The 11,967-nt window shown below is 30.1% G+C and overlaps 1 protein-coding gene across 1 annotated transcript; it reads right to left on the bottom strand.

The window, feature by feature from the left end:
- Positions 1-8,924: 8,924 nt before the first annotated feature.
- N0V96_005484 (uncharacterized protein) lies at positions 8,925-10,757 on the bottom strand (the record flags this gene model as incomplete). Its single annotated transcript, XM_065757410.1, has 1 exon — positions 8,925-10,757. The coding sequence occupies one exon, from the start codon at positions 10,755-10,757 to the stop codon at positions 8,925-8,927; it is 1,833 nt and encodes a 610-aa protein (XP_065614179.1).
- Between the last annotated feature and the right edge of the window lie 1,210 nt (positions 10,758-11,967).

Genomic DNA, 11,967 nt, shown 5'->3' with positions numbered 1-11,967 from the left:
ACCTAATAAATATAATAAGTGTTAGGCGCCTCTGGCAGCGGCTAGCCATATTATATGCTAAAGAACGAACTTAAAATAATTCTCTGTGTCAAAACTATAAATAAGCTTACGCAATTATAATTATATAATAAAATAAAATAATATTTATAAAAAAATAAATAGATAATTATATGGGACGATCGTTTATCAAATAGTTAAGTAATTATAAATAGTAATATTATGTAAATAGAGCTTATAAATAAGATTTTATATATAATATGGGTTCTAAACTAGGCTTAAGAATAGATTTTTCTTAGCTTTTTAATAATTACTTAGTATTAAATTTATGTTTTTTAAAGGCTTTGTTAAGAACTCTTTTTAATAAACTGATGACATTATTAAAAGTCTATTTATTTTATACCTATAAATATATGTAGCAGCTACTATAATATGATATTATTTATTTAGTTATTATAATCTTAACTTCTATTAATATGTTTCTTAAATTAGCCAGTTATAATACTTAATTATTCTTAAGTTTATTTTATAAAACTACTAATAATACGAACAATTTTTATATTTTAATTAAATTAATATTCTAGTTTCCTTATTTTTAAACACTTGTTTAAAAGAAATAAATAGCTCCTTTGTAAATATTAATTTTGTCAATAACAGTTATTTTTTAAAAGGAACTTATAAAGACTTAAAAATTAAAGAGACGTAAATATTATTAAATATAGACTATATATATCAGTAAGTTTAGAACTTTAAAATTAGCTCTTAATACTTAGAAATAACCTGGTCGGGCTTAGCCCTAAAAATAAAATTATTTTTTATCCTAGAAAATAAAAATAAGTATTAATATTTAAGTTTAAGAAAAAAAATAATATCTCTTCCGAGTTACCATTAATATTATTAATAATTTTTTGTGACGATAAAAACTTAAATCTCAGTACTTAATACTATACTGGTCACTTAAATATTCTAAAAATTTTTAACAGAACTTATTATGTATTTTGCTACCAAAATAAGAAAGTTATATATCGCCAGTTTTTTAAAACAATTTCTCCTAAACTTATTTAAAAAAGAATACTTTGTCAAAGACTTTTAATGTTACTTTACTGCACATATAATAGCTTAATATAATCTCAATACCTCTAAAAGTTTAAGCCTCAGCTTTTGCAAATCTAATAAAAATAATAAACTGCTGCAACTTCAGCATAATATAATAAATTAAATAGTATTTCATTAAATTTCCAATAGTTCCAGTAATTAATTGTGACTATTAATAATATTAAAATACTTTTATAGTTTTGCCAGATTAAAAGATAGTTAAAAATGTCCGTTCAGTCCTAATAACCATCTCTCTTATAGTTAAACTGCCATTAAAATATCAACCAATTCCTATAACAAAAAAAAAGAACGACTTAATATGTGTCAAGGGGCATTGGATTACTGACCCCAGCATAATTAAAAACCCAGTAATAATTCAAATAGTACCGCTATTATTTATAAACAGTTTATAATAGTTCCTATAAAATCTTGAATATTATTAAAAAAAAATAATTGAAAAACTTTAAATACTATACATCTAAGTATATTTAATACTAACTATTTTTAAAGAGTCAGTTCAATATCGTAACAAAGTCCCCTATAGTCAACTTTTATAAATGAAGCCCAATATATAATAACTATCTGGTTTCAATAAAGAATGGGAATGGATAACTAAATGTATAAGTAACCACTTATTAATTAAATACAACTAAAAGAAAGAAATTGCAATAACTGTCCATATATAGAAACAGTAAATAAAACGACTCCCACTCCAAAGTCCTAACTAAGTCTATTTATATAATAAACGATAGATAATAATAAAAAGTTTATAAAATTAAAATAAGTTAAAAACCCATATATAAAATAAAATTAAAATAATTAAGAATTGCCAAAAATAATTTCAACTCAATAATAAACTTTGCTTAATAAAAAAATTAGCCGCAGCGGCCCCAGATAAAATCTGTAACGTTATTGTCAACGCAGCTAAATGTACTATTAATGTGATCTATTTTTAATACACACACTACCTATTTTAATAAAAATTCAATATGTAAATATTAACTCATTTGGTCAATAAATAAACACAGCAAATTTAAAATAGTAGTCTCAGTATATTACCCTGCAAAGGATAACTCCTTATTTGTCACTAAAATATATTTTCTATAAAGAATTATTTAGTAGAGTGCTTAGATCAATAGTCACTTTTTAATGTACTTTATTTAAAAAGGATAGCTGGCTTTTCTACTTTACAAAACGTAATAACTAATCTTATTATGACGCCTGATATTAATCAACTAGTTACGAACTAAATAATTATATATATTTTTAATAGGATTTATAAAAGTAATATTTCGGACTAAAGTCTAGACTTTCCTGTAGCACATTAAAACGATAATAATATAATATAGACTAATTATAAGTAATGACTCAGTACTAGATCTACTATATTTCTTTAAAATACGAGCCTCAGAGAGAATAATAAAGAAATAAATGAATAAAGGAACGATCTGAGAGAATAAAATATGTTCAATTAAGCTTAGTCACAAAAGAATAACAAAAGCAAATATCTAAAAATAAGTACTATATATGGGTTGGCTATATGACGCATACTTACTAATTACCAAATTTGTTATATATAAACAATAACTACGTATTATAATTGGCTAGCAGTATGTAAAGAGATTTTATATTAGCCAAAGAGTAGTAAATAAACTCGACTCATTATAGATATAAAAAGATAACTTTATACTAATTATACAGTAAAAAGAAAGAGTTAGTTACAATAATAGATGTATTAATTAAAGAGACCGTATACCTCTCGATATATATTAATACCATGATTAAACAAATAATTATACACGATTAGTATGAAAGATTAAAGAGATACTGACGTTATTTGTCCGAATCTCATGATTACGAGCATAACTCTATGGATAGATTAAACTGTAGCCAGGTCTAATAAGTGGGTTCTATTCATTAAACGACTTAAAAAGGGTTTAAATAAATTCTATTATAATCTCCTTGCAAGCGAGTATAATATATAGTTTTTATTAAAATAGTAAAAAGCCTAGAGCAGCCTCGCATTTAGTATAGATAATTAAAGGATTAGAAACGACTCTAAATTATAGTTTCAGGAGTACTGAAAATACATAAAACCATTTATAGCACTTAAAAATAGATTATTAAAATATAATACTGTAATAGGAAGATATCGAACTTCTTAAAAGAATAAACCCAGTTCATTCTGTAAACCAAGAAAATAAAATATTTCCAATAAATATATTGGTCAAAAACTTAAAAAAGATATTTAACCTTGTGCTCCCTTAGATTGCCTTAGCTCTTTGCTGTTAAAAATTAAGACCTATTATTAATTATGTGGGCCCTAACGAAATTATGTTAGTTCACTATCTCATGCCACAACCCTAGAAATCTTATGTTAATTAGTTTATTATAATAGTTCCATGAAAGTAGTTTACCAGTTCTAAATTAAAAAAAAGAGACAAATAAAAATAGTATTTAAATTTATAAATGTTTTATAAATTTAAATACTATTTTTTATTTGTCTCTTTTTTAATTTAAATTTAATTAAATACTTCCTTAAGGTTTATTATAATAAACTAATTAGCTTTATAAAATAGATTTCTAAGTTTAGTAATAAGTAGTAAAGGATAGTAATTCTTTTTTTATAATTTCGTTAAGTTTTTTTATAATTAATAATAGGTCTTAGTTTTTTTTTCTTTAGTATAAAAAAATAAGGGTAATCCTATAAAGGATTTTAAAGGTTAAATATATCTTTTTTTAAGTTTTTTTATTAATATATTTATTAAAATAGTTTTATTTTTTCTTAGTTTATAGGGTATATAAAGAAAAACCTAGGTTATATTCTTTTTTTTTAAGTTCGATCTTTATATTTTAATTATTATATTTTAGTAATCCTATTTTTTTAAGTTCTATAAATAGTTTTATATATTTTTAATACTTTTTTAAGTATAATTTAGAGTTATTCTAATTTTTAATTATTTATACTAAATACGAACTTCCTAGAGCTTTTTATTATTTTAATAAAAAACTATATATTATATTTTTTCCTTTTTTTTAAAAAATTATAAAAAATTTATTTAAACCCTTTTTTTTAAGTCGTTTAGTAATTAAATTTACTTATTAAACCTAACTAATAATCCAATCTATTTATAGGTTATATTTTCGTAACTACGAGATTCCTAGGATAATATCGATATTTTTAATCTCTATAATATTATATTATAGTTAATCCTTATAATTATTAATATATATTAAGAGGTATATAGTCTTTTAATTAATATATTTATTATTATAACTAACTTTTTTTTCTTTTTTATTATTTATAATTAATATAAGTTATTTTTTTATATTTATAATAGGTCGAGTTTATTTATTATTTTTAGTAATATAAAACTTCTTTATATACTACTATTAATTATAATACGTAGTAGTTATTTATATATAATAAATTTAATTAATAAGTATACGTTATATTATTATTTAATTATATATAAGAACTTATTTTTAATATTCGCTTTTTGTTATTTTTTTTTATAATTAGTTTTTTTTAGTTTTTTTAATATTTTATTCTTTAGTTATTTTTTCTTATTCCGTTTATTCTTATTATTCTTTTTTAAGTTTATATTTTAAGAATATAGTAGATTTAGTATTAGTTATACTTATAATTAGTCTATATTATATTATTATTATTTTAATATTATACAAAGAAATCTAAATTTAGTCTAAATATTATTTTATAAATCCTATTAAAATATATAATTATTTAGTTTAGTAACTAGTTATTAATATAAACGTCCTTAATAAGTTAATTATTACGTTTTTTATAAATAGAAGTAGCTATCCTTTTTAAATAAAAAGTATTAAAAGTATTTATTATTTAAGCACTCTATTTAAAATAATTCTTTATAGAATATATTTTTAGTATTAAATAAGGAGTTATCTCCTTTTACTTAGGGTAGTATAAGAACTTTTTTAAGTTCTACTATTTTATAGAATTATAATATTTATTTATTATTAAATAGGTTAATATTTTTATATTAGTTTTTTATTAAAATCTTTTTTTAGAGTTAGTATTATTAATATTAAAATAAAATCCGTAACTAATTTTTATTTAAGTACGTTATTAAGTAACGTTACAGGGGTTTATCTAAGTTATATAATAATTTTTTTATTAAAAAGTAAGTTTATTAGGGCCCGTGTGGGGTTCTTTATTAAGTTAGAAATTAATTTTTCTTTTAATTTCTTTAAAATTAAGGTCTAATTTCTTAATTATTTTAATTTTATTTTTTATATAATAGGTTTTTTAAGCTATTTTTTTAATTTTATAAATAAATTTTTTATTATTATCCTCTCGTTTTATTATATAAATAGACTTAGTTAGGACTTTTTTTTAGGTCAGGGTTTTTTAAGCTTAAGGGGTCGTTTTTATTTACTATTTTACTATACTATATGGACGAGGTTATTTATAATTTCTTTTTTAGTTATAATAGCTAGTATTTTAATTAATAAAGTAGTACCGTATTTTAGTTATCCGTTATTCTTAGGTTTTTTTAAATATTATCTAGTTTATTCTTTATTATTTTAGTAAGTAAGATAGTTATTATTATAGTAGGCTATTTATAAAAGTTATTTATAGGGGACTTTTTTTATTTACGATATTAATTTATTTCTTTAAAATAAGTTAGTATTAAATATACTTAGGTTATTAATAGTTTTTAGTTATATATCCTAATTTATTATAATTATAGTATTTAAAGTTTTTTTTCAAGTAGTTATTTTTTTTTAATAATATTAAGGTTTATAGGACTATTATATTATTTATAAGTAATACTTTAGTAATTACTATTTTAGTTATTATAAGGTTTTTAATTTATTTAAAAAGCTATACTAGGGTTATTATTAGTACTTATATTTTATATTAAGTCGTTCTTTTTTTTTATATTTATAAAATTAGTTATTAATTTTAATAACGAGTTTGCTATATTAAAAGAAGTTATTTAGTTTATTAAGTTTAATTAGTTTATTTTTAACTTTATCTTTTAATCCTTAATAAAATATAAATATTTTAATATTATTAATAAGGTCTAGTTAAGTACTAAGATATTAAAATTTAATAAAGTATTCTTTTACTAATTTAATTTATTATAATTATACTAAGTTACGCTTAGTTTATTATTTTTTATTAAGATTTTAAAATAAGGACTTAAGAACTTTTTTAAATTTATTAAAGTTATAATAAATATTATATATTTTAGTAAAGTACTTATTAAAAGTCTTTTTTATTAAAGTATTCTTTTTAAATAAGTTTAAATTATTTAAGGGCTTGTTTTTTAAAAAAAAACTAGTGGTATATATAACTTTCTTAGTTTTGTTAATAAAATCTTTATAATAAAAGTTCTAATAGTTCTTAATTTAAATTAAAAATTTTTTAAGAGTACTTAGGGTATTATTATAAATAATAAGTACGCTAAGTTTAAGTTTTTATCGTCCTCTTTAAAAAGGAGTATTAATAATATTAATAGTAGCTCGGAGGATATTAATTTTTTTTCTTAAAGAGCTTAAATATTAATACTTATTTTTTATTTTCTAAGTTAAATAATTTTATTTTTTAAGGCCTAAATACGTTAAGGTTTATTTCTAAATTATTAAAATATAATTTTAAAGTTCTAGAGCTTATTTATAATTTTGTTATATATAGTCTATATTTTAATAATATTTACGTCTCTTTTTTTTAATTTTTTTTAAAATTATTTATAAGTTTCCTTTTTAAAAAATAACCTTATTATTAAAATTAATATTTATAAGGGGCTATTTCTATTTCTTTAGCTAAGTTTTAAATAAGTTATTTAAAAAAAATAAAAGAGCTTAGAATAAGTAATTTAATTAAAATATAAAAAAATATTATTCGTATTATTTAATTAGTTTTTTTATAAAATAAACTTACTAAATAAGAATAATTAAAGTATTATAACTAGCTAGTTATAATAAGTATATTAATAAAAAGTTAAGATTATAATAACTAAATAAATAATATCGTAATTATAAATAGCTTCTTTAAAACTATATTTATAAATTATAAAATAAATAAGGCTTTAATAATTAATCATAGTTTTATTAAAAGGGTTCTTAATAAAAAATAGCTAAAAACGATTATAAGATTTAATACTAAATTAATTATTAAAAAAGCTATAAGAAATCTATTCTTAAGCCTAGTTTAAATTTATATTATATATAAGTCTTATTTATAAATATATTTTTATAATATTACTATTTATAATTACTTAACTATTTATTAAACAGTCGTCCATTTTATTTATATATAATTATCTATTTTATTTTTTTTATAAATATTTATTTTTTTTATTTTATTATATAATTATAATTACGTAACTTATTTATAGTTTTTTTTATTTTAAGAGGAGTTATTTTAAGTTCGTTCTTTTTATATATATAGTATAATAGCCGCTATAGGTCTTATAGGGCGCCCCCTAGCCTTATTATATTTATTAGGTCGTAATATATATAAGTATATTAACGTATTTAATACGTTAATAATAAAGGGTTAATTTAGGGATTTTAAAAATAAAAGTAGCTTTTTTATATAAATATTTTTTAAGTATTTTTTAATAGTTTAAAAGTAAAAATAATTCGGTTTTTTATTTAAAAAAGATTATATATTTATATATATAAAAAGTATTTTAAGAATAAAAAGAGTAAAATTATAAGGACGTGCGTCGTTCGTTATAATACGTTACTTGCTATATAAGTACGTTATATAAAAATATTATTAAAATTATAATAGTTTTATATTATTTATATAAGTATTATATATATATATATATATATCCTACGTAATGATTTAGTATATTAGTATGGCCTATACTAAACTAAACTAAACTAATTTCTTACCCTGCTATAGGTTAGTAGGTATTTAGACTACCTGAAGGATAACGGAAGGAGGTGGCCAGTGCAGCCAATGAACGCGCCTCAGAAGCCTGGGTTCATAACAATGTAGGCCTGTAACAATGCAGGTATCGCTATGAGCTCACGTTTCCCCATAACCATATTTCTTTCTAAATGACGGCCAGCAAAAGTTAAGGCAAACCACTACTTCAATAAACACATGCCCAACCATTGGAGTGTTACACGCGGGGCCTTCAGGCATCAAAACAACATGTGATAACCTCACGTGTTATGCCGACGGTCCGGTCTAATGCTCTAAACAACTGCAGTGCCTACTTACCTTACCGCTACGTATAGCTATGGCACTCACAAAGGCACAGGTATCAAGCTGTGATGGGATGAACAAAGTAGCCGTAGGAAGGCTTTAGTCGCCTACGGCGCCCATTTGTCGTTTCCCCATCTCGTCTTCCAACTGCAATGCCCGTGCTTTGATCCCCTGCATAGCTGAATCCCTACCCGCTGCATATTATCATTCCGAGCGTGGCAGTATTTTCTTGGAATATCCTCGATTCCTGAGCATGATCGGCTTCTATTGTTGGCCCTATGGCATAGACGACTGTGAACTTGCAAAACGTGCTTTTCTTATTGAGGCATTTCAGTCAATCCCCGTATCTCGGCTTCTGCAAATGCAACCAAAGCCGGGTGTGTAGTATGCAGCACCCGTCCTCCCGTTCCGTACTACAAACACCTTGCTATCTTCTTGGAGAGTCTAAGTTGAAGGTGATGGGTTCGAATAACAGAAAGCCCATAGCCATACCCCACAGGGGGACCCTGCTGACCTTTCACCTTCGAGCTGTAGTTCGGTGAGTGTAAGGTTACCTGGGCTATCCACATGGCTTCATTGTCTCGTCTGCCGTCAGTCTCAGTGAAGACAGTTGACACTTACTTCATTCAGCCTCATCACTGCTGTCACCAAAGATCGATTTGAAGACATCGTTGCTTGGTCGCGAGACCTCGCCGGCCTCGCTTTCGAGCTTTGAGATGTCGGCGGTCGGCTTCGACAACTGCTTCGCCACGTCGGAACCCAGCATCTCATCCACATCTGAGTTTGTTCCACGGCTAAGTGGTTCGTGGGGTGTGACCTCACTGGCAGGCACTCCGCAGGATGTCTTATGAGGCTCTGGTGGAGTTGCTGCATCCGAATCTCGCGAATGAGGGGGGGGTCGAACATTGAACCGCTTGCACAGTAATCTGGTTGGAAAAAAGTCTGCAGTCAGCCTCGTCATGCGCCCATACATTCCCATCTTGGCGGCCGTTTCAATAGGATCTGCCTGCCCAACTAGCCCCTGGACCTGCTGCGCATTGCGAGGAGAGCCTACGTCTGCGCACTCCTTGGACCCAGTCGAAGCTGTCGTGAATCGTGTTGCCATAAAGCCCGTCATTGGCTTGAATAGCCGAGCACACCCGTAAAACTCTTCGATTTCCTTGACATAGTCATCTTCCGTCATGCCTGAAGGCTTGAGAGGAGCCGAACCCCCGAATCCCGCGGCATCCTGTAGGTAGAGTCGATATCTTGTCTGCTTGGCCTCGTTGTTTGCATATGGCCCTCCTGTGCCTGATCCTCGACTCATTGCGGCAATGGCCGTTTCTTTGGTCAAGACAGGTATGCTTCCTAGCCTATCTTGTAGCTTTTGCTCTGCCGTGCGCGCATGCTCTGCGGGAATTTCGCCTTTGGCAGGGGGAAGATTTGTTCTTCCAGTGGCCGCAGCCACTCGCTCGCGAGCAGCGGACGACATGTAGTCAAAGATCGATTTGCCAGGCAATGTCGACTCACCCAGGAGCAATGCGCGAGATCTAGGGTCATGTTGAGCCGTCTTGGCAGCGTCTGCTGTAGAGACGTATGCTGCTGTTGCGTTCCCGCCGACAGGGCGCTTCGTTGATCTCCAGTGATTGGGTACGGTTGGCGGATGATATGACACCGCGGGTTGTCCAGTTAGGCGAGATTCCATACTTTGGCCAAAAGCGAATCCCTTAAGCGGCAGCTTCCCGTCGAGACATCGTGTCTGGCCATAGGCCTTTGCTGACGAGGATTTGGCGATGAAGACTGGTTTCGACCTCACTGTAGGGTTCGCAGACAGACTGGCTGGCTGCTTCTTCTTCTTCCTGCCTTTGTCTCCTCCAAGGACTCGATTGTATGATATTCGTGGCCCAATATCGTACGGATCTTCGTCATCTGAGCCGGTGTCATTCAGTATGCCTACGCCCAAGCCCCCACGTGGCGCTGCCTGGCCTTGCTTTCCTATATTGCGTGAGATGCCGAGTGCGGATTGGAGACTATCTGAGAATTCCTTCTCGTTGTTCGCCCCGTTTTCCATGTCGAACTGATCTCGATTCGTCCGTATGATGCCTGGACCAGACAGCTGTGCGAGTTTTTGCTCTCCTGTGAAACCTAAGCCTTGGCGGTTTCGCTTGTGGTCGAGCTCTATCATGTTGACATCATCTGGAGCGAACAGGTGAATGCTTCCAGTGGCTGCATTTTGAGTGCTGGTCATGACATCTAGACGAGCGCTCCGCCGTACTTTGGGGCCAATGCCCTGCCCGTCCTTCCAACCCATCTTCCTTAGAAGCTTAAGGCCCATGGTATCGCCAGAAGCTTTCGCCAAACCAGTGAAATCGCCGGCGTGATGCATAATGTGACTGGAAGCGCCGAGGGCAGAAAATGGATCAGTTGTCTGGATGTTCTGAGTGGCAGCAGCATCTGCGAGATCCTCTTCGTCCATGTAATCCTCTGGGCGTTGTTGGCTCGTACGTGGCTCGGTTTTTCGACGGTTGGTGCGACTTGAGACAAACGTAGACGGCGTCCATCCTTCTTTGGAGCCGACGGTGTTGAAGTATCTGGGTTTCTTTCATCAGCCAAGTGATTGCTGAGTTTGATTCGTTTGCTGGAGGTTCTGTGGGAGACGAACCCTGCGCTCCATCCACCTGTAAAAGCGCCGTGAAGACGTCGCCTTCCGTGTTCATCCCTTACTTCCTGCTTATGTACTGGGATATAAGTGCCATCATCGCGCACTTCCGGGTCGAGTGGCGGGAGAGGGGTGCCAAAGGCGACGTGTACGGCGGCTTCATCGTGCAAGTCAGCCTCGTAAGTAGCATGCGACCTCTTGCTACGCGACATGTAATAACGACGGCGAACAACTGTGCAGGCTTTTGTAGCTAGTGAGCGCGTCACTGCTTACATTCACTTGGGCGAATCGAGCGGGCGCCTGCGCGAAGGTACGTCAGGTCTGCGGTGGGATAAAAGACAAGCGGGTGAAGGACCTTGACATCGACAATGTTGCAAGCCTTCGGATTCCTAGGTGAGGTGGAATACCTAGGTACCTAGGCACCTTGAGTCAAGGTAAGCTACTCCGTAGGGTGAGGTAGTTTCACTATCGATAAGACACGATAAGATAAGCACTCGATCCGCAATAAGGTACCTAAATAGGGAACAATCTATCTACCTAAGGTATCTTAGGTGAGGTAATTACGGTAAAGACCCGTACCTTCAAGGATATCTTTGCCTGACAACCTAAGTCACGGACAGCGCAAGGCAGCTTTTTGTCGCATAGTACGGACATCTGAAGGTAGCGCAAAGCATTGAGCTCAGCGAGGGCACTTGAGTTGCGGATGGTATCAGGGGAAAGAGTGCGGGCGAGCTTGTCCATCTAGGAAGGTTCTTGCGGTGTAGCGAATAGTCTTTGAGGATCGTCATTGCTCAGGTCTACAGTTGAAATTCGGGGCAACCGACAAGATGGATCTCTCGATGCTTGTCTCTCAGTGTGTGGATCATTCCTTACAGCCGCTCCCCGGTATAGAGTGCAGTGATCTACTATTGAGCGCAGCAGCACTTTCCATTAACCACCAGGGCGTATTTTCACGTAGCCTCCAGCGTGCGCTTGATGGATGCTGGGAAACAGACTGGCGGAAACTGGAAAGGTACCATACCTCCCC

This window comes from Colletotrichum fioriniae, assembly GCF_027942845.1.
Source record: "Colletotrichum fioriniae strain IMI 355084 chromosome Unknown scaffold_5, whole genome shotgun sequence".
In the NCBI taxonomy this organism is placed as follows: domain Eukaryota; kingdom Fungi; phylum Ascomycota; class Sordariomycetes; order Glomerellales; family Glomerellaceae; genus Colletotrichum; species Colletotrichum fioriniae.
Note: the sequence above shows the minus strand (reverse complement) of the source record. Positions and strands in the feature narration are given on the sequence as shown.